Here is a 22243-nt window from a genome sequence, read left to right on the forward strand (position 1 = left end):
CTCTATAAAATGGGTTTAACTATATTGATATTACAGAATTATGTGAGATTTAAGTGAAATAAAGTGTGTGTAAAAGGTTGTAACATTAAATGATGTCCAGTGTTTTGCCATCAACTAAAAGATAGTGTAGCCTTAGAACCAGTTGAGCTGATAGTAGCAGGTAGAGTGTAACCATTGGTTCCAAACTGGAATCATGGATTGGAATCCTAAAAGTATGTGACTACTTGGGCTTTTGCTAAAGAGATATTCAGAGACACATCCTTTAATGAATGAACTTGGATAGTAACATAATCTTTAACCAGGTTGGTAAGCTGGTTCTGGGTTTTTTTGCCTAACTGACTTCTCTGATAAACTGAGGATTGCCATACATGCCACACATACGTTATTACTTTTGAAAGAACTCAAGTTTAATTAAATGTGCTGAGCATCAAAATTATACTTAATATGATTTAATCTTTCATGATGATGCCCAAAGTAGATGAGAAACTCAGAACTTTAAGGTCATCATAATTATTAATGCCAGTGAACCCAGAGCATAGCTCCAGATGAAGAATTAAGAATAGAGCCACCTCGGGACGCCTGGCTGGCTCAACAGTTGAGTGTCTGCCTTTGGCTCAGGGTGTGATCCCAGAGTTCCGGGGTCAAGTCCCACATCGGGCTTCCTGCATGGAGACTGCTTCTCCCTCTGCTTCTCTCTGTGTGTGTGTGTGTCTCTCATGAATAAATGAATAAAATCTTAAAAAAAAAAAAAAAAAAAAAAGGAATAGAGCCACCTGGGAGGCTCAGGTTGAGCATCTGCCTTTAGCTGAGGTCGTGATCCCGGGGTCCTGGGATCGAGTTCCACATCAGACTCCCCACAAGGAGCCTGCTTCTCTTTCGGCCTATGTCTCTGACTCTCCTTGTATCTCTCATAAATGAATAAATAAAATCTTTAAAAAAATAATTAAAATAGCTTGATCCTTGTAATCATATGATTTTATGCCATAAGGAAATGTAGAGATCTAATCTTATAGATGAAGACGTTGAGGCCCAAAAAGGCAGGGGCCCTTTCAAAGTTATACGTAAAATTACTAAGAGAAGGAGACATACCTAATTTTAAGAGTTGTTTTTTGAGGATGATTTTAGTTTCTTTTCTTTTTTTTTTTTTAATTTGTTAGTTGTCTTTTTTTCATATTATTATAAACTCCCCTTTGTCATAGTACCTAACTACCCTTTGCTGACCCTCTCCCAAGCTTTCTGGCTTCCAAGTAAACTGGACAATATTTCTACATATTTCATACGTCAGGACAAAATTAAAATTCAAGTTACAAACAAAATAAGTAACATAATTGTTAAGAGCATATTTCATGGTCTTGAAATGGAGCAATAATATTTTTATCCTGTGGAGTACTTGGTGTCTTACTGAAGAAAAAAGAATGAAATTATGTAAGATAGATTCAGCATAGTAAATTCTTTCAAAGTGAAGGTTTGATTTGAGAGAACAAAAAAATATATGTTATTTCTCTATTAATGTCCATGCATTTAGATATTAAAATTAAATTGCAGATATTTAAATCCTGGAAGAAAGACCAATAACTTCTGTATTTTTGTAAACAACCTCTCTGTCTTAAATGTTACAAAGTGAGTCACATAAATATTTTGCCCCCCACCAAAAGAAAAACCTGAAAGAGATGTGATTAGCATTTAACTCATTTAGCAGTGTTAGAAATTAACAGATTCTCAGTTACTTCTTAGCTTTACACAGGAAACATTAGTAGAATTCCTCTATTCTTTTTTTTTTAAAGATTTATTAATTTATTTATGATAGACAGAGAGAGAGAGAGAGAGAGAGGCAGAGACACAGGCAGAGGGAGAAGCAGGCTCCATGCCAGGAGCCCGACGTGGGACTCCAGGATCGCGCTCTGGGCCAAAGGCAGGCGCCAAACCTCTGAGCCACCCAGGGATCCCCTCCTCTATTTGTTCTTAACCCAAAGAAGAGAACTTCTGTAGGAAGGTGAATGAACTATAAATATTGAAACTATAAATGTTGAGTCCCCATTTTATTTTATTTTTTAAAGATTTATTTATTTATTCATTCATTCATTCATTCATTCATTCATTCATGAGAGACACCCAGAGAGAGGCAGAGATACAGGCAGAAGGAGAAGCAGGCTCCTTGCAAGGAGCCCAATGTGGGACTGGATCCCATATCCTGAGATCACGCCCTGAGCCGGAGGCAGACACTTAACCACTGAGCCACCCAAGCGTCCCAGAGTCCCCATTTTAAAATTATAAATCTAGCATATTCTCTCCAGCCATACCCTCCAGGACAGCTATCTGGTTTCTTTTTTTTTTTTTTTTTTTTTTCCAGACATTTCTGCCTTTTCCCTTTTTGGAGGCAGCAGGTTTATTCCCTACCTCATTGCTTTACAAAGCTGCAGAGTTACCTTTTTGGCTCCTGTCCTAACTCTGAACAGTCACAGTCTCTATAAAGGGGGCTCTCAGCTCTGTCAGAAAGTATGCATTTCTAAACATCTAAACTTTGATGTTTCCATTTTTTAGTCCATTTAAACAAGGTGAGGGAAATAATAAGAAGAGTGCTAATGTTTGCTGATGCTTCTTTGGCCAGCACTACAGTGAACTCTGGAGATAAAAAGATAAAAGAGCTCCTTATGAAGCTCACAGTCTAGAAAAAAAAAAAACAAAAAACTATGTAGTCTACTTTAGTGATTTAAGGTCTGCAATGGATCAGAAAAGTTCATCTCTAGAGATAATATATTGGCTCTGCCTTTTAAAATAACTATGACAGGCCCTGAAACTTGATGGATGACTGTGTAGTGGAGTGAGAATAGAGAATGGGGAATGCATTTTTGGCAGTTTTTTAACATTAGCTATGTGGAGGAGAATTGGGGTAGAGAAGGCTGAATTAAGTAGGTGGAGTCATATTTAAAGACCTTTATTTTTTTATTTTTTTAAGATTTATTTTTATTTATTTATGATAGACATAGAGAGAGAAAGAGAGGCAGAGACACAGGCAGAGGGAGAAGCAGGTTCCATGCTGGGAGCCCGATGCGGGACTCGATCCCGGGACTCCAGGATTGCGCCCTGGGCCAAAGGCAGGCGTGAAACCGCTGAGCCACCCAGGGATCCCCGGTATTTAAAGACCTTTAATGTCATGCTAAGGAATTTAAACTCAGTCTTACAGAGCAATAATACCCTAAATGAGGTGATCTCAAAGCAAAGGGGTGTGCAGGATGGAGTACCAAAGGAAGATATTAGAATCTCTAGTTCTTTTATCTCTTATTTTAAAAATATCAAAATACCAATTTTTGTATATGTTATCTGAAGAGCATATTCTATCACTTATCATGATTCATGTATTTAAAATAAATTTTGAAAGTAAGTGGGAATAAGTGAATAAGTTCAACTTTTTCTTTTGTTTCGAGAATGCTATTTTAGGCTGCCTTTAGTAAGGAAGTGAAATAAGTAGTGGAAATTGGAGTATGGATTAGAATAAGGGAAAACTGGAGTGAATGAGACCAGCTAAGAGACCAGAAAAATATTTTGAGGCCTAAACTAAGGTAGTGCAATGGAGATAAAAGAGGAGGACTTGGGGGCTCCTAGGTGGCTCAGTTGGTTGGGTGTCCAACTCTTGGTTTTGGCTCAGGTCATGATCTCATGGGTCATAGGATCAAGCCTATGTCTTCAGGCTCCCTGCTCAGCAGGGAGTCTGCTTAAAAAGATTCTCTCCCTCTGTCCCTTCCCTCACATTGCTCTCTCTTAAAATAAGTAAACAAATAAATAGAAGAAGAAGAAGAAGAAGAAGAAGAAGAAGAAGAAGAAGAAGAAGAAGAAGAAGAAGAAGAGAAGAAGAAAAGAAGAAGAAGAAAAGAAGAAGAAGAAGAAGAACAAGAACAAGAACAAGAACAAGAACAAGAACAAGAACAAGAAAGAAAAGGAAGAAGAAGAAAGAAGAAAAGGAAGAAGAGGAAAGAAGAAGAACAAGAAGAGAACTTGATGACCAGTAAGATGTTGAGATGGGAAACTGGGCAAGAAAGGGAGGATTTTAGCCCTAGACTATGGCCAGATTTCTGACTTCAGATTCTGGTGGTGGTGACACTTTGATTAAAATAAGGAACACAGGAAGTATGTTTAGTTCTAAGCCTAAGGATTATCACATTTCTTACTTAGAGACTGAGTTGGTTATCCCTTCCTGTACCTAATGCTCTAGCCTCATTAAAAACAAAATGGCAGTTGGCCCTTTGCCATGCACTTTGGGAACTGCAGACCAGGAGTCTTTTCCAAACATTTTCAACAGAAATCAAACGTGGTGAGGTCTCTAGCAGTTAGACATTGATGTTTATTACAGCATCAAACTACTCTTGAGGGTTGGATTGGGATTGGACCACATAGGAAATATAAATTGTGACCGTTCATAGTCGAACCAAGTAGCTGAATTCATTAGTTCCATATGGCAGAGGTGGAGTGCAGGGTGGTGATTTGGATCATAGCCATTGTTTGTGGAAGTGCTGGGTGGGTAAAAGCGTGGTTACCTTGCCCTGACCGTTTTTTTTTCCCCCCAGGGGAGTAAGTATTTTTCTTTCTCTGTGCCATAGGAAATTGTTTGCCAGATTGTGTTATTTATAACAATCTGTCATGGAGCAGCTGCCAGGAAGAGAAGAGAGGGCTGTTCCCAGTAGTTCTTACCACCTCCCACCATACCACTACCACCACACACACATAACATCCAGTTTTCTGACTTAACTTTTGTTTTTTTTCTTCTAGTTTTACTCAGTGGTTTTGGCTTGATTGAAAATGTTCTTGTAATGAGAGATTTTGGGCTTTGCCATAGCTTTGTAATTGGGTTTTCTGAGCTTAATTTGTTTGCTTTAGCCAAAACTAACTGGCAGCAATTTGAATTTCGAGTTCCTGGGTATCTTGATTTCTTCCCAAACACTAATGTGCTGTCTTCACCTTCCCTTAAAGACCTTGTATGTTTCCAGTTTGTCCAAAGTGCACACATTTGCTGTCCTTTATAGCCATGCTTTTTGCCCTTGACATTGCCTTGTCTCCTCTAAAGGAACAGGCTTGGGATAAGGGATACTGAGGACTTAGAATATTGAATAGGGAGGTCTGTGGAGATTCCAGTTGGTCTCTGCAAAAGAGTCATTATCATCAGTGTTAGAAAAGAACTAATGCCCTGAAACTCAAGGCAGCTGAGGATTGGTGTGCCCAGGGAACTTTCAAGTTAATTACATTTCAGATATACAGTTATTTCACAGTCCAAACAGTCTGTGTTTATTCATGGCTGTGATCACACGTGATCAGAAATACCTCTGGCTCTTAACAGTTTTTCCACTTTTTCTCTGTGGGCTCCAGTTAGTAGAAGAATTTTTGCATTTCTAGAATAGGCTTTACATCGTTAGAATACAAATCAAAGCAATAGTCACTGATTTTCTATTATAGCTTTTATAAAAATGTAAAGAGAAACAGGCAGTAGTATGAAGAATGTAAGATGTTAGCCTTTTATTTCTTATTCCAGGATTTCCAGCTTTGGAAACAAAGTACATTGATCAAACAGCAAAGACTTTCCTTTGGAAGTGGTGGAGTTGTAAAGAGGATGGGAATGTGTTTGGCCTCACTGAGTCTTAGATGGTGCATTTTCTGGGAACAGAGGTAGAAGAGGGCCTGACGGAATAGCACCTCCATCTGTATCCCAGGCCTGCCCTTTCCGACTGACGCCTTTCTTTTCACAGTGAGAACAGATGGCAACCAGACATTGGGAGGAGGGGTCTGTTTCTTGTGCTCCTTGGGGATTTTGCATTCAGCTTAGCATAAAGTCATCTAAAAGCAAAGAAAAAAATGAGGCTGCAACTGTTCACAATTATGCAGAATTTGTTTGGCATTCACTTTACTGACAGATTTATTTTTTGCAGATACTGAATGATAACAGCATTTATTTTCCAAGACAACATTGTCACCACGTCAGAGGCATCTGCACTGGGGTCATTTTCTTCACTTTGGAGTACACTTGATAATTAAATTTATTGTGGAACAGTCAGTTTGCAGAAATCAACCAGCTTATTAGAGAAAGGAAGGTTTTTTTTTTTTCTCAGCAAACTGTCATTTTTATTATAATGAAATGAGGCAACTTCTGTATTACTGTAGTGACCTGTCTTTAATAATAGCCCATGTTCCCAGCTTTCCTAAGCATTGTTGTGAGAAGTAGGACTCTATGGCCTATCTCTTCCTTAGCTTTCATATACATGGGCTGATTTGCTAATGTTTGGTGGTTTCTGGATGGTGAGCCTAGGAATTTTTTTTTTTTTTTTTTTAAGCAGATAGCCTTAAGCAGAAGAGTAGAAAAAAAGTCCAAATTTGAACTTCTTAACTTGAAGAGGTTTTCCAAAGGAATTGTTTAGGCACTAAGTAATGAGTTACATGTAGAAAAAGAAATGATGGTTCTAGTACAGATTCTGTATTCAAAATAAGAAATTTCAAGCAGGATCCCTGGGTGGCGCAGCGGTTTGGCGCCTGCCTTTGGCCCAGGGCGCGATCCTGGAGACCCGGGATCGAATCCCACATCGGGCTCCCGGTGCATGGAGCCTGCTTCTCCCTCTGCCTGTGTCTCTGCCTCTCTCTCTCTCTGTGACTATCATAAAAAAAAAAAAAAAAAAAAAAAGAAAGAAATTTCAAGCAGTAAGCCAAGGCATTCTTTTTTTTTTTTTTTTTTTTAAGATTTCATTTATTCATGAGACAGAGAGACAGAGAGAGGCAGAGACAGAGGCAGAGGGAGAAGCAGGCTCCATGCCGGGAGCCCGATGTGGGACTCGATCCTGGGACTCCAGGATCATGACCTGGGCTGAAGGCAGACATTTAACCACTGAGCCACCCAGGGGTCCCAAGCCAAGGCATTCTTATGGTTGAGCCTCACTTTCTAGCAAACATAACTTTCTACTATAGTAGAATGTGAGTTGAAATCCGTTTTCCCCACCTAAAGCAGGAATCTTGATTTTATTTTTTTTTAAGATTTTATTTGTTTGTTTGTTTATTTGAGAGAAGGAGAGAGGACAAGCAAGGCAAGGGGCAGAGAGAGACAGACTCCCTGCTGACTACAGAGCCTGATACAGGGGCTCTCTCCCAGGACCCTGAGATCATGACCTGAACTGAAATTAGATAGTTAACTGACTGAGCCATCCATGTGCCCCAGGAATCTTGCTTTTTCTTTTTCTTTTTTTTTTTAATAAATTTATTTTTTATTGGTGTTCAATTTACCAACATAGAGAATAACACGCAGTGCTCATCCCGTCAAGTGCCCCCCTCAGTGCCCGTCACCCATTCACCCCCACCCCCCGCCCTCCTCCCCTTCCACTACCCCTAGTTCGTTTCCCAGAGTTAGAAGTCTTTATGTTCTGTCTCCCTTTCTGATATTTCCCACACATTTCTTCTCCCTTCCCTTATATTCCCTTTCACTATTATTTATATTCCCCAAATGAATGAGAACATACACTGTTTGTTCCTCTCCGATTGACTTACTTCACTCAGCATAATACCCTCCAGTTCCATCCATGTTGAAGCAAATGGTGGGTATTTGTCGTTTCTAATGGCTGAGTAATATTCCATTGTATACATAAACCACATCTTCTTTATCCATTCATCTTTTGATGGATGTCGAGGCTCCTTCCACAGTTTGGCTATTGTGGACATTGCTGCTAGAAACATCGGGGTGCAGGTGTCCCGGCGTTTCATTGCATCTGAATCTTTAGGGTAAATCCCCAACAGTGCAATTGCTGGGTCGTAGGGCAGGTCTATTTTTAACTCTTTGAGGAACCTCCACACAGTTTTCCAGAGTGGCTGCACCATTTCACAAGGAATCTTGATTTTTCAATTAAAATCGTAGAAAAGGGGCAGCCTGGATGGCTCAGTGGTTTAGTGCTGCCTTCAGCCTGGGGCGTGATCCTGGAGACCCAAGATCGAGTCCCACATTGGGCTCCCTGCATGGAGCCTGCTTCTCCCTCTGCCTGTGTCTCTGCCTCTCTCTCTCCCTCTCTCTCTCTCTCTGTGTCTCGAATGAATGAATGAATGGGTAAATAAATAAATCTAAAAAAAAAAAAACGTAGAAAAGTAGGAACCACTTACAAAAATTTCCGTGTAGACATTTATTTTACTCTTAAACCTGGAATAATTTAAATATTTTTCAGACTTTTTATTATTTTTAAAAAGATTTTATTTATTTATTCATGAGAAACACAGAGAGAGAGGCAGAAACACAGCAAAGGGAGAAGCAGGCTCCATGCAGGGAGCCCGATGTGGGACTCAATCCAGGGTCTCCAGGATCAGGCCCTGGGCTGAAGGTGGTGCTAAACCGCTGAGCCACTTGGGCTGCCCTTTTTCAGATTTTTTAAAGTAGCAAAACCTGTTTTCCAAACCAAAACTTATACAGAAACTCAAAAAATAACCCTGGCTGACTCAGAAAGAGCAATAAGTACCAGGCTTTACCTGAGGCACCTCTGGGAAACTGCACGTGTGCTATTGGGAAACACTCATGTAGTCAATTTAAACTGAAATGTAAGGAATTTGTTTTTCAACATATTGTTTTAGCAAATCTGTTTTCTGCATTTATGATGAAATGTAGTAACAGAATGTATAGATAGGAATTTGTTTTAAAAATATTAAGTAGCCTTTTTTAGATGCTTACATTTTAACACTTTCTAGTCCAAGTGCCCTCCATGTTTCAGAACAGGACCTGGCTGAGCATAGAGTAAGTGCTCATAAATGTTAAGTAAATAAGTTGTTACAAGTGATAATCCAATTTCTGCCTGGGTACTTATTATGATGGGAAACTCATCGCCTTACAAAATTATTCTTTTTGACAGATGTAAGTTAATATGGAAATCAAAAATACTTTTCATGTTTTACCTATTTGCTCATTACCTAGTTTGGTCTTGGGCTAGTCACGTAAAATTTCGTTTTTCCTTAAGGCTGCCAAATATTTAAAGACTGCTATTATCTCTTCCTAAACACCACCCCATAATCCTTGTCATGCTCACTGTCTCCCCCACAAAATCTTTTCCCTACTAAACAACTTCTCTTCTTTAAGCTGTCCTGTTTCCAGCTCTTGCACCACCTTAATCTTCTTATTGTACTTTTTTAATCAAAAGTTATCAAAGTTACTCTTAAAGTATGATACTCCAGTTGATAGCTAGTACCCATAGTAGTAGTGGGTATAAGACAGACCAAAATTTAAAAGTATCTAAGATCTAGGGCAGCCCGGGTGGCTCAGTGGTTTAGTGCCACCTTCAGCCCAGGGCGTGACCCTGGAGACCCGGGATCAAGTCCCACATTGGGCTCCCTCCGAGGAGCCTGCTCATTCCCTCTGCCTGTGTGTCTCTGCCTCTCTTTCTCTCTGTGTACACACTCTCATTAGTAAATAAATCTTTTTAAAAAAAGTAAGATCTAAATTTAAGTGACTTTGGTATCTAATACTATAGACTAGAAACTCCCTTAAGTGGGTCTTCAAACTAGTAAAGCTGTATTTCTTTAGACACTATTCACTATAAAGATTATTTATTTATAAAAAAAAAATTATTTATTTATATGAATAGTCATTACAGGTTATTAGATCTTAGGTAGTTACCTAGCTACTGTAAACCTGTTTGTCTGTAGTACAAATAATAACAGTGCTTATAGCATAGGAATCTAAAGATTGGAAATGCATGCAAAGTGTTATCACAATTCCTGGCCAATAGTATACATTCAATAAACATTAATTGCTATTACTAGCTATTATAATTAATCTGAATTACTAGAAATGCAATCAGAATACCCACCACGTGAGAACATCTGTTTTTATTTTTTTCATTCATTCATCATATAGTTACTAAAAGGCTATTATGTGCCAGACACTGTGGTAGTCAGGTCTCATATTTCTTATCCATAAAAATGGGAACAAATAATATTAATAGTAACAATCCTACCCCATGGTATTGTTATAAGAATTAAATGAGTGATTTTATACATACTTGAGGTTGTATAGTAATTGTTACTAGTTAGATTGGTCTCCTGAAAAATAGGCATTATATTCATTCTTTTATTTTCTTGTACTATAGCAGAGTGCTTTATAATATTTCATAACCACCTGGAATCATCAGACTATATGAAAATACTTTTCAAACTATAAAGGAATGTATACATTTAAGATAATTAATTCCACATGGAAATAGACAATGTGGTAGTTTTCAGACTGTTTCTTAGAGCCCAGGATTCCAGTGGTGCCTCAGATTGGGCAGCAATAAGGCACAACGCAAGAGGAGATAGATATTCCAGACCCTCCCCTAGCAAAGTTCAGTTAAAACAACCCTATTTATTTTACTTATTCTGCTGCTATAAAAAAGGTTTGAAAGTGAGTGTCCAGTTTGTGTGTGCTGCCAAGCCGTTGTAAGTTTATCCTGTAATGATTTGTGTGATCTATTGTCTTTTGTGATACTGACTTCCCCTTTCTCCATTTGACAGACAGATGTACTAGTTCTGAGCTGTGATCTGATAACAGATGTTGCCTTACATGAAGTTGTGGACCTGTTCAGAGCTCACGATGCATCACTTGCCATGTTAATGAGAAAAGGCCAAGATGACTTAGAACAAGTTCCAGGTCAAAAGGGAAAAAAAAAAGCAGGTAAGGAGTTTGATTTATTTGTATATTGGGTTTTTATAATTATTATTATCATTCATGCTTTCACTTAAGAAACATTTGCCGAGGGGCGTCTGGGTGGCTCAGTCAGTTACGTGTCTGCCTTAGGCTCAGGTCATGATCCCCGGGTCCTAGGATCAAGCTCTGCATGGGGCTCCCTGCTTGGCATGGGGCTCCCTGCTCGGCAGGGAGCCTGTTTATCCCTCTCCCGCTCCCTCTGCTTGTGCTCTCTCTCTCTCTGTGTCAAATAAATAAATAAAATCTTTTAAAAAAGGGAAAAAGAAACATTTACTGAGAAGTGTCTGTACTGCCGGCTCTGTGCTAAGGGTTGATGACATAAAGTCAAATAAGACACAGTCCCTGGGATCCCTGGGTGGCTCAGCGGTTTAGAGCCTGCCTTCAGCCCAGGGTGAGATCCTGGAGTCCCGGAATTGAATCCCACGTCGGGCTCCCTGCATGGAGCCTGCTTCTCCCTCTGCCTGTGTCTCTGCCTCTCTCTGTGTGTGTGTCTCTTGTGAATAAATGAATAAAATCTTTAAAAAAAAATTTTTTTAAAGACATAGTCCCTTACTTGAAGGGGCTTAGAACTATTTTCTTTTTAAGATAGCAGATTCACCGTAGAGCAGAGAGCTCGATGCAAGGCTCAATCTGAGGACCCTGGGCTCATGACCTGAGCCAAAGCAATCTTGAGAAAAAACAAAATTGGAGGCATCGTGCTCCCTGATCTCAAATTGTATTATAAAGCTATAGTAATTAAAACAGTGTGGTATTGGCATAAAAACAGACACATAGATCAGTGGAACAGAGTAAAGAGCACAAAATTAAACCCACACATATATGGTCAGTTTATGACTAAGGAGCCAGTATACCATGGGGAAAGGACAGTCTCTTCAAGAAATAGTGTTGGGAAAATTGAACAGCCACATGCAAAAGAATGAACCTGGATCACTATCTTATACTGTACACAAAAATTAACTCAAAATTAATTAAAAACTTAAATTAAGACCTGAAACTATAAAATTCCTAAAAGAAAACATAGGCCATAAGCTTGTTGACATAAGTCCTCTTGATTTTTTTGTCTAATACCAAAAACAAAAGCAAGAAAAGCAAAAATAAACAAGTGGGACTATATCAAACTAAAAAGCTTCTGTGCAGTAAAAGAAACCATCAACAAAATGAAAAGGCAGTGTACTGAATTGGAGAAAATATTTGCAAGTCATATATCTGATAAGGGGTAACATCCAAAATATATAAAGAACTCATATAACTTACTTAGAGAAAATCAAACAATCTAATTAAAAAATGGGCAGGAGATTTGAATAGACATTTTTCTAAAAAACATATAGGGGGTCAGTAGTCACATAAGGAAATGCCTTACATCATTAATCATAAGGGAAATGCAAACTACAATGAGAGATCATCTCATACATTTTAGAATGGCTATTACCAGGATGCCTGGGTGGTTCAGTTGGTTAAGCATCCAACTCTTGATGTCAGCTCAGGTCTCAATCTCAGGGTTGTGAGTTCAAGTCCCACAATGAGCTCCACACTGGGCATGGAGTCTACATTTAAAAAATGGCTATTACCAAAAAGATAAGTAATAAGTGTTGGTGAGGATATGTAGAAAAGGAAACTCTCATGTACTATTGGTGAGAATGTAAATTGGTACAGCCACTTTGGAAGACAGTATGGCAGTTCCTTAAAAAACTAAAAATAGAAAAAAAAAACTAAAAATAGAACTACCATATGATACAATGATTCCACTTCTCAATATTTCTTCAAAGAAAATGAAAACACTAATGCAAAAAGATACATGCACCCCCTTATTCCTTGCAGCATTATATGTAGTGGCTAAGATGTGGAAACAATCTAAATGTCCTTCAGTCCATGAATGGATAAAGAAATTGTGGTATCTGTACACAATGGAATATTATTTAGCCATAAAAAAGACTGAAATCTTGCCATTTGCAACAATACAGATGGATCTCAAGGATATTATGCTAAGCGAAATAAGTTAGAGAAAGACATCATATGATCTCTTTTACATGTGGAATCTAAAACAAATTTTTTTAACCAAGCTCATAGATACAGAGAACAGATTGCTGCTGGTTTCCAGAGGTGGTAAGTGGGGGATGGGAGAAATGGGTGAACTGCTTTTTGTTTTAGTTTAAATAAATTGAAATTTTTTAAAAAGATTTTATTTATTTATTTATTTATTTGAGATAGAAAGAACAAGCAAGAGAGAGAGAGCATGAAGGGGTCAGGGGGCAGAAGGAGAAACAGATGGAGAGAGCAGGGAGCCCGATGTGGGGCTTGATCCCAGGACCCTAGGATCACTACCTGAGCCAAAGGCAGACACTCAACTGACTGAGCCACCCACATGCCCCAATAAATTGAATTTTTAAAGATGTTTGGTTAAAACCTGCAAAAAAAAAAAGGGGGGGGGAGGGACGCCTGGATGGCCAGCGGTTGAATGTCTGCCTTTAGCTCAGGGCATGATCCTGGGGTCTTGGGATCAAGTCCCACATTGGGCTCCCCTCAGGAAGACTCTTTCTCCCTCTGCCCATGTCTCTGCCTCTCTCTGTGTGCCTCTCATGAATAAATAAATAAAATTAAAAAAAAAAAAACGTATGTAATCTTCTGCTTGTTCATGATTCTTTAGGTTGGCAGTTTGGCCTGTTGTAACTGAGTTGGCTCGTTTCTGACATCAGCTAGTATATATTAACTGTTGCTGCCAGTGTATAAGTGTATACATGCATAACAAGTTACCACAAACGTAACATCTTAAAACAATACTGTGGGTCAGGAGTCCAGGCTTTACTTGGTTGGACCCTCTGATTCAGTCTTTTAAAATCAAGGTGTCATCTAGGGTTGAAGTCTCATCTGAAGACTCAACTAGGAAAGGATTTCCTTCTTCTTTTTTTTTTTTCTTTAAAGATTTTATTTATTTATTCATGATAGAGAGAGAGAGAGAGGCAGAGACACAGGCAGAGGGAGAAGCAGGCTCCATGCCAGGAGCCTGATGCGGGACTCGATCCTGGGACTCCAGGATCACGCCCTGGACCAAAGGCAGGTGCTAAACCGCTGAGCCACCCAGGGATCCCCCCCCCCCTTTTTTTAATTATTTATTTATTCATGAGAGACAGAGAGAGAGGCAGAGACACAGGCAGAGGGAGAAGCAGGCTCCACACAGGGAGCCCAACATGGGACTCGATCCCGGGTCTCCAGGATCACACCCAGGGCCGAAGGTGGCGCCAAACTGCTGAGCCACCCAGGCTGCCCCTCCCCAAGGATTTCCTTCTAAGCTCACTTGTTTATTGGCAGAAATTTAGTTCTCTACGGACTAACTGGACTGAAAACCTTAATTTCTAACTGGCTGTTGGCTGTTGGCCAGAGGCTGCCCTCATTTCTGTATCACTTGGGCCTCTTCAGCATAACAACTTGCTTCACCAAAGCCAGCAAGGAGAAGAATCTTCTAGCAAGACAGAAATTACAAAGTTATGTGACTGAATAACAAAAGTAACATCTCATCACTTTTGCCATATTCTGTTGGTTAGAAGCAAGTTGCTAGGCCAGCCTGTATTCAGTGGGTGGGGATACAGGAGGGTGTGAATACCAAGAGGCAATTAGCATTCTTGGAGACAGCCTACCACAGTTGGGCTCACTGATATGTCTAGGGCCTCAGCTGTAATAGTTGAGTTTCTCTTTGCATCTAGTTTGTTACCGTACTGGAGGCCCAAGCTATTCACATGACAGCAGCAGGTTCTAAAAGAGTAATATAAGCTACAAAGTCTCATGAAGCTAAGCTTGGAACTCAGACTGTCACTTCTTTTGCACTCTGTTCAAAGTAGTTGCTAGGCCAGTCTCGATATAAAGGATGGGGAACTAGACCTTACCTCTTTTTTTTTTCCCTCCTACGAGCACTTTCTTTTCCTTTAATTTTTTTTATGGTAGTAAGATACATGGAAAATTTACCATCTTTTTTAAATGTACAGTTCAGTGGTATTAAATCTACATTTATAATATTGTGAGCCATCACCATCATCTCTCTCCATAACTCTTTCCACCTCGTGAAACTGGGACTCTATATCATTAAACAATAATCCCCATTTCCCCCTTTCAGACATAGCCCCCAGAAATAACCATTATATTTTCTGTCTCTATGATTTTGACTATTTTAAGTTCCCTATATAAGTGGAGTCATACAGTATTTATCTTTTTGTCACTGGCTTATTTCACATAGTATAATGTCCTCAAGGTTCATCTATGTTTAGCATATTGCAGAATTGCCTTCATTTTTAAGGCTGAGTAATATTTTCTTGTGTGTATATATATATTATATTTTGCTTATCTGTTACTCCATCAGTGGACACTTGGGTTGCTTTCACATTTTAGCTATTGTGAATAATGCTGTTATGAACAGGGGTGTATACATCTCTCTGTGAAACCCTGCTTCCAGTTCTTTTGGGTGGTATACCCAGAAGTGGAATTGCTGAATCATATGGTAATTCTATTTTTAATTTTTTGAAGAACCACTATACTATTTTATATGATGGCTATACTATTTTCTGTTCTAGACCTTACCTCTTGAAGGGAAGAAGAACAACGGATTTGTAACCCTTTAGGGCAGCCCAGGTGGCTCAGCCGTTTAGCGCTGCCTTCAGCCCAGGGCGTGATCCTGGAGACCCAGGATCAAAGTTCCAACGTCAGGCTCCCTGCATGGAGCCTGCTTCTCCCTCTGCCTGTGTCTCTGCCTCCCCCTCCCCCCCCCCCCGCCCCCGTCACTATCTATCTCTCTGTCTCTCATGAATTAGGAAGCCTGAGTGGCTCAGTGGGTTAAGCGTCTGCCTTTGGCTCAGGTCATGATCCCAAGGTCCTGGGATTGAGCCCTGCGTCAGGCTCCCTGCTCAGTGGGGAGTCTGCTTCTGCACTTTCCTTGCTTGTGAGGAAGGAAGGAAGGAGCGTGATCCTGGAGACCCTGGATCGAGTCCCACATCGGGCTCTCTGCATGGTGCCTGCTTCTCCTTCTGCCTATGTCTCTGCCTCTCTCTCTCTCTCTCTCTCTCTCTCTCTCTGTGTGTGTGCGTGTGTATGTGTGATGAATAAATAAATAAAACCTTAAAAAAAAAAAAGATTTGTAACCCTTTAAATCTACGGTCTACATTTTTTTCCATAATTGAAGTATTTTTATTTTATGTACAACGAGTTGGTATTAAGGTAGGAATCTTGGATGACCCATTCAAGGGAGTTCTCTTAATACAACTTAATGAAGCCTACATCCTTTGTATACTGATGGAAACACTGACAGCATGTATTGAGGCCGAATTTCAGATCACACCATGCTGATTTGAGCAGCCATGGCAAGAACAAGAAGAACCCCGACCAGATTTCCAGATGACTCCGGTAGAACTGCTGGTAACCCATCTTACCCTCTCAGCTGCAATGAAGCAAAAGGGCTACTATATACATTCTTAGTTTTGATTTGCTAATATTTTATTTAGGATCCTTGTACTTATATAATAAATGAATATGCCTATAATTTTCATTTCTTATAATACTTTTGGCTGGTCTTGGCATTTTTGTCTGGTCTTGGCATTGATTATGCTAGCCTTATAAAATGAATTGGAATTCCCTACTATAAACATAATGCTTGTCACAGGAAAGGTGCACAAGTATATTTATTAGTTGAATGAATGAATGGACAAGTAAGTGACTATAGAGGAGATAGAAGGGTCAAGAAGGTAAAGAAGGTCAGAAGTAAAAATCAACTAGGAAAAAATATGAATAGTTGACAGAATTTTTTTAATGGAAACTCATAGTTTTAACCATTTTTCCCCTTTTAGCTTTTTTTTTTTAAAGATTTTAGGGGATCCCTGGGTGGCGCAGCAGTTTGGCGCCTGCCTTTGGCCCAGGGCGCGATCCTGGAGACCCGGGATCGAATCCCACATCAGGCTCCCAGTGCATGGAGCCTGCTTCTCCCTCTGCCTGGGTCTCTGCCTCTCTCTCTCTCTCTCTCTCTCTCTCTCTCTCTCTCTGTGTGACTATCATAAATAAATAAAAATTAAAAAAAATATTTTATTTATTTATTTGACAGAGAGGGAAAGCACAAGCAGAGGGAACAGCAGGCAGAGGGAGAGGGAGAAGCAGGCTTCCTGCTAAGGGCCTCAATCCCAGGGTCCTGGGATCATGACCTGAGCTACCCAAGCACCCTTTAACTGTTTTCTTAATCTCATTTGTGTAGTCTATTTAGGATGGACATTCTGATGTTACCTGCTCTGCTCCAAAAGTAGAATTTGCTTTGTTAAAACAGAACAGAAAAAAAAACCTTTCCCAATTCCTATAATTTGTAGCATATTCTGAAATCTCAGTTACTATGGTAGCTACAAGGAAGCAAATACAAGGAAGGAGACCCTGAGAGTGAGGAATGTGAGTCAAGAGCACATAGCTGAAACATGGACTTGTTAGAAATCACTGGTCCCAGGACATTCAGTAATTCAAGGTTTTGTGGGCTGAAGGACTTGGATAGAACAAGAACTCCAAATTATATCCAAAAATAACATCACTGTGTTTCTTTTTAAAATGCTGGCTCATAATCAGACTGTTGCAGACTGTTATATTCTCAAATTTCAGTGTAATGGATGAATTGATGTACGTCATATCTACTATGTGACATTTGAAATTCTCTGCAAATTTTGCTTCAAACTAAATTTTCTGTAAAACTTACCTTCAAATTGGAATTACCCTTCCTTCTTTGGAGTTCACAAATCCTGGTTATTGAAAAAAAACATATAACGTATTTTTTTTAAAGTTTATTTGTTTATTTAAGTTATCTCTACACCCAATGTGGGGCTCAGATTCATGAACATGAGATCAAGAGTCACATGCTCTTCTGACTGAGCCAGCTGAGCACCCCAATATAAAACTTTTTATGGTAGTTTTTCTCTATTTAGATTCAGACACTGCATATGATAAAATGACTAGAAATCATCTGAAGGAAAGAATGCTTTCAATCACCTAGGCTAAACACATTACACATTTGAGTAATACATTTGGTTCTAGGTGTGTAGGCAGCTGCAGCCAACACTGAAACATGTTCAGTTATGTAGTAGCAGTTGTCAGTATGAGGCAAACAAATTCATCTATAGAAATACTATTTTTCTAGGGACATTTGGGTGGCTTAGTTGGTTAAGTGTCAGGCTCTTGATCTCAGCTCTGGTCTTGAGTTCATGAGTTCAAGCCCCATGTTGGGCTCCACATTGGGCATGGAGCCTGCTTATAAAAAAATATTTTTCTAGAGCTCAACTTTTTTTTCCTTTTTCCAAAGAGGTATTAAATCCTTGATTTATTTGATTGTTGTGAGGATCATATGAGAGCATATATTCTGTTTAATTTTTTAAAACATTTTATTTAATCTTTGTGTTAATAGAGCTTTACAAATATTAACTGATTTAATCCTCATAACAAGCCTTTGTGAAGTAGACACTATTATGATACCAATTTTGCAGATGAAACTAAGGAACAAAAAAGTTTAGTATCTTTCTTAAAGACATACAGCTAGTAAGTGGGATTTATACCCAGGAGGTTAGGCCTCAAAGGCTCTCTTCTTAATCATATAGCTGTGCTGCCTCTATATTAAATGCTTTGTAAGTTATAGATATATACTGTACAGATGTTAGTAGGAGCTTTTATTAAGTACCTGACACTGTACTAGATGTTATTGGAGATATAAGCCTGCCTCTGAAGAATTTATAATCTTGTTGGTAGAAAGAAATATAACATAGAAAACAGCAGTAACATGACAGCCTGAAACATCACTGTCTACCAGGGAACTCTCCACATTAGTAAATATGCACCTTATTTTCTTTGAGTCCTCTCTTACACGGCATAAAATCTAATGCATAATAGACATATAGATAATGTTGATTGAATGTACATGTCCTTAAATGATGTTATTCCCATTTCCACAGTGAGCAGATGTAGGGTATTTGCAGAGAAAGAATTCCTTGTTATACTTTCTGTGCTGTGTGTGAGTTTACAGATCATCCACGGATGTGGCTTTTCTTTTTTTTTTTTTTTTAATATTTATTTATTTATTTATTTATTTATTTATTTATTTATTTATTTATTTATTTATTTATGATAGACACGGGAGGGGGGCAGAGGAGGAGGGAGAAGCAGGCTTCAGGCCGTCAGGCCGGGAGACTGACGCGGGACTCGATCCCGGGACTCCAGGATCGCGCCCTGGGCCAAAGGCAGGCGCCAAACCACTGAGCCACCCAGGGATCCCCATCTTTTTTTTTTTTTTTAAACCTTAGGAAGTTTTATCTTTTTATTAAGATTTTATTTATTCATGAGAGACACAGAGAGAGAGAGAGAGGCAAGAGACATAGGCAGAGGATGAAGCAGGCTCCATTCAAGGAGTCGGAGTCTCCAAAATCATGACCTAAGCTAAAAGCAGATGCTTAACCCCTGAGCCTCCCAGGTGTCCCTCATTTTTTTTTTAACAAATGTTACATATATTTAAAATGTACAGTGATGTTTTGCTGTATGTAGACATGATTGTGAAATGATTACCATAGTCAAACTAATTAGTGTATCTACCACCTCCATAGCTCTTTGTTTTTGAGATAATTTCATATTTACAGAATGATTACAAGACTAGTACAGAGAACTTATATATCCTTTACCAAGATTCCCCAAATGTTAACATTAGTTCTATTATTCTCTCCGCATGATATACATTCAATATATAATATGTATATATATTACATAGACTATTATTATTTTTATGAGCTATTTGAGAATAAGTTGCAGATAATGATTCCTTTTTTTCTTTTTTTTTTTTTTTAAGATTTTATTTATTTATTCATGATAGACACAGTGAGAGAGAGAGGCAGAGACACAGAGGGTGAGGCAGGTTCCATGCAGGGAGCCCAATGTGGGACTCGATCCCGGGACCTCAGGATCACGCCCTGGGCCAAAGGCAGGCGCCAAACCGCTGAACCACCCAGGGATCCCCGATAATTATTCCTTTTGCCTTTAAATACATCAGTGTGTATCCTGCCCCCAACCCCTCACTGCCACCTGAAAAGGACACTCTGTTGAAACAGGAAATTACACTGCTACAATATTCTAATCTACAGACCCTTTTCAAACTTTACCAGTTTACCTAATAACATCCTTTAGAACAATACAAAAATATTTTGACTATCTATGTTTAAACATTGTGGTAAGTATGTGCTATATAACAATCTTGTATTTAGTTCCAAGAGAATTGTGAGCAGGTGCTCTGTCCCCCTGACTTAGTCATGCAGGCAGGGGTGAATGGCTTTGTTTGATTTCCCTTCTTTTGTATGATTCAGTGGAGCAGCGTGACTTCATTGGAGTGGACAGCACAGGAAAGAGGCTGCTCTTCATGGCTAATGAAGCGGACTTGGATGAAGAGCTGGTCATTAAGGGATCCATCCTGCAGAAGTAAGCCCTAGGGTTTTTCTTTCTGGCAATTTTCCTGGTCTTAAAACAAAATAAAACCACCCAGTGGATGGGAAAGGGGGAATGAAAACTAGATTATACTGTGTGAAATTGACAAAAGTATGTGACTGTTTTCCCATGAGACAGAATGAAGGCTTCTCCTCACCACACAAGCTTAGCTTTTCCCTGTGTCTTTTTCTTGCCAAGGTAGAGTCAAATCATGCATAGCAGTAGGGCAAAGCAGCTGTGGGGAGAAGTGGAAACAGGACTGTGTTTCTAACAGTATTATAGAACTTCCTTTTTTTTTTTTAATTGCGGTAAACACACAACAAAAATTTACCATCTTAACGACTTTTAAGTATACAGTTCACTAGTGTTAAACATATTGACATTGTTGTGAAACAGATCTCCAGAACTTTTTCATCTTGCAAATCTGAAGTTCTACATCTGTTAAACAATGGCTCTTCTCTTTTCCCTATCCCGAGCTCCTGGTAACCACCACTTGACTTTCAGTTTCTATGAACTTGACTACTTTAAATAGATAGATACCTCAGATAAGTAGAATTATACAGTATTTGTCTTTTGTTGACTGGCTTATTTTATTTAGTATAGTATCCTCAGGGTTCATCCATGTTGTAGCGTGTATCAGAATTTCCTTCTTTTTTAAAGCAACATAATACTCCCATTGTGTGTACATGCCACATTTTTTAAATTTATTCATCTGTCACTAGACATTTGGGTTACTTCCACCTCGTGGCTGTTGTGAATGATGCTGCAGTGAACATGAGTGTACACATATCCCTTTGTGAGCCTACTTTAAATTCTTCTAGATATACTACCAGTAGTGGGATTGCTGGATTATGACAGCTCTATTTTTTTATTTTTATTTATTTATTTGTTTGTTTGTTTATTTATTTTTAGTTCTATTTTTAAAAATATTTTATTTATTTATTCATGAGAGACACAGAAAGAGAGAGGCAGAGACTTAGGCAGAGGGAGAAGCAGGCTCCATGCAGGGAACCCAATGCAGGACTCGATCCCAGAACTCCAGAATCATGCCCTGAGCTGAAGCCAGACACTCAACCGCTGAGCCACCCAGGCATCCCAACAGTTCTATTTTTAATTTTTCGAGGAATCTCCCTACCGTTTTTCATATTGGCTGTGCCATTTTACAATCCCACCAGCAGTGCACAAAGATTCCAGTTTCTGTACATCCTCATGAACACTTACTGTTTTCTATTTTTTATAGTAACCACCCTAGTGGCTACTAATGGATAACCTAGGCACATCTTCTTTAATCACCATTTATTGAGAGCTCCCCCAGCATGGACTTTTTCATCAGAAGCCACCATACTCAGAGCTTTACTACCTGATACCAGTACACAGGAATGTTGAAAAACTGTTTGGAGCCTGGATTGGACTTGTATTGGACTTGTCTATTGTTTTACCATAGCATCCTTGTCCCAGATTGGAATACTCTGTTGTTGTTGTTGTTGTTGTTGTTGTTTTTTCCCTCTGTTATTCTTTATTAAACCCATTTTTGTTGCTTTAAAAACAAACAAAAAACATGTTTGGAGCCTGGATGAAATGAATGTGAAAGGAATAAGTTGGGAAGGAAGAGTGTCTTGCTTATTGTTTTGCTCTCTAGCACAGCAGAGGTAGGAGACATATTTCAAAATATATATTCTAATGAAAATGAAACTTAATTCTAGCTTCAGTTAGCCCAGTGGATTAGAGTTTGATATTAGAGCCTTCGTTGTCTCATCTATAAAAATGGGTTTAGTAATAATAGGGCTGCCGTAGGAAATAAATGTACATAAAACAACATAATACCTGTTTCATAATAAGTAGCCAAAAAATTGTAGATAATTTTTTTTAAGATTTTATTTATTTATTCATGAGAGAGAGAGAGAGAGGCAGAGAGAGAAGCAGGCTCCATGCAGGGAGCCCTATATGGGACTCCATCCTGGGACCACAGGATCACGACCTGAGCTGAAGGCAGATGCTCAACCACTGAACCACCCAGCCATCCCAATTATTATTATTCCTAAATAAATAAACAACACTTGAAAATACATGCATAATATCATTTCCAAATTAAATTGG

At 39.0% G+C, this 22243-nt stretch overlaps 1 protein-coding gene and 1 pseudogene across 2 annotated transcripts in view; one reads left to right on the top strand and one right to left on the bottom strand.

Moving 5' to 3' along the window:
* Window positions 1–22243, top strand: part of EIF2B3 (eukaryotic translation initiation factor 2B subunit gamma) — a 143847-nt gene that overhangs the window by 31822 nt on the left and 89782 nt on the right. For both annotated transcript variants that reach the window (XM_077845228.1, XM_077845229.1), the window contains exons 4-5: window positions 10492–10651; window positions 20029–20140. In XM_077845228.1, the coding sequence (XP_077701354.1) occupies window positions 10492–10651; window positions 20029–20140 (272 nt within the window). The remainder of the gene's footprint in view (window positions 1–10491; window positions 10652–20028; window positions 20141–22243) is intronic.
* On the bottom strand, window positions 15920–16212 carry LOC144282690 (small ribosomal subunit protein uS14 pseudogene; annotated as a pseudogene).

Source organism: Canis aureus, chromosome 13 (genome assembly GCF_053574225.1).
Source record: "Canis aureus isolate CA01 chromosome 13, VMU_Caureus_v.1.0, whole genome shotgun sequence".
In the NCBI taxonomy this organism is placed as follows: Eukaryota; Metazoa; Chordata; class Mammalia; order Carnivora; family Canidae; genus Canis; species Canis aureus.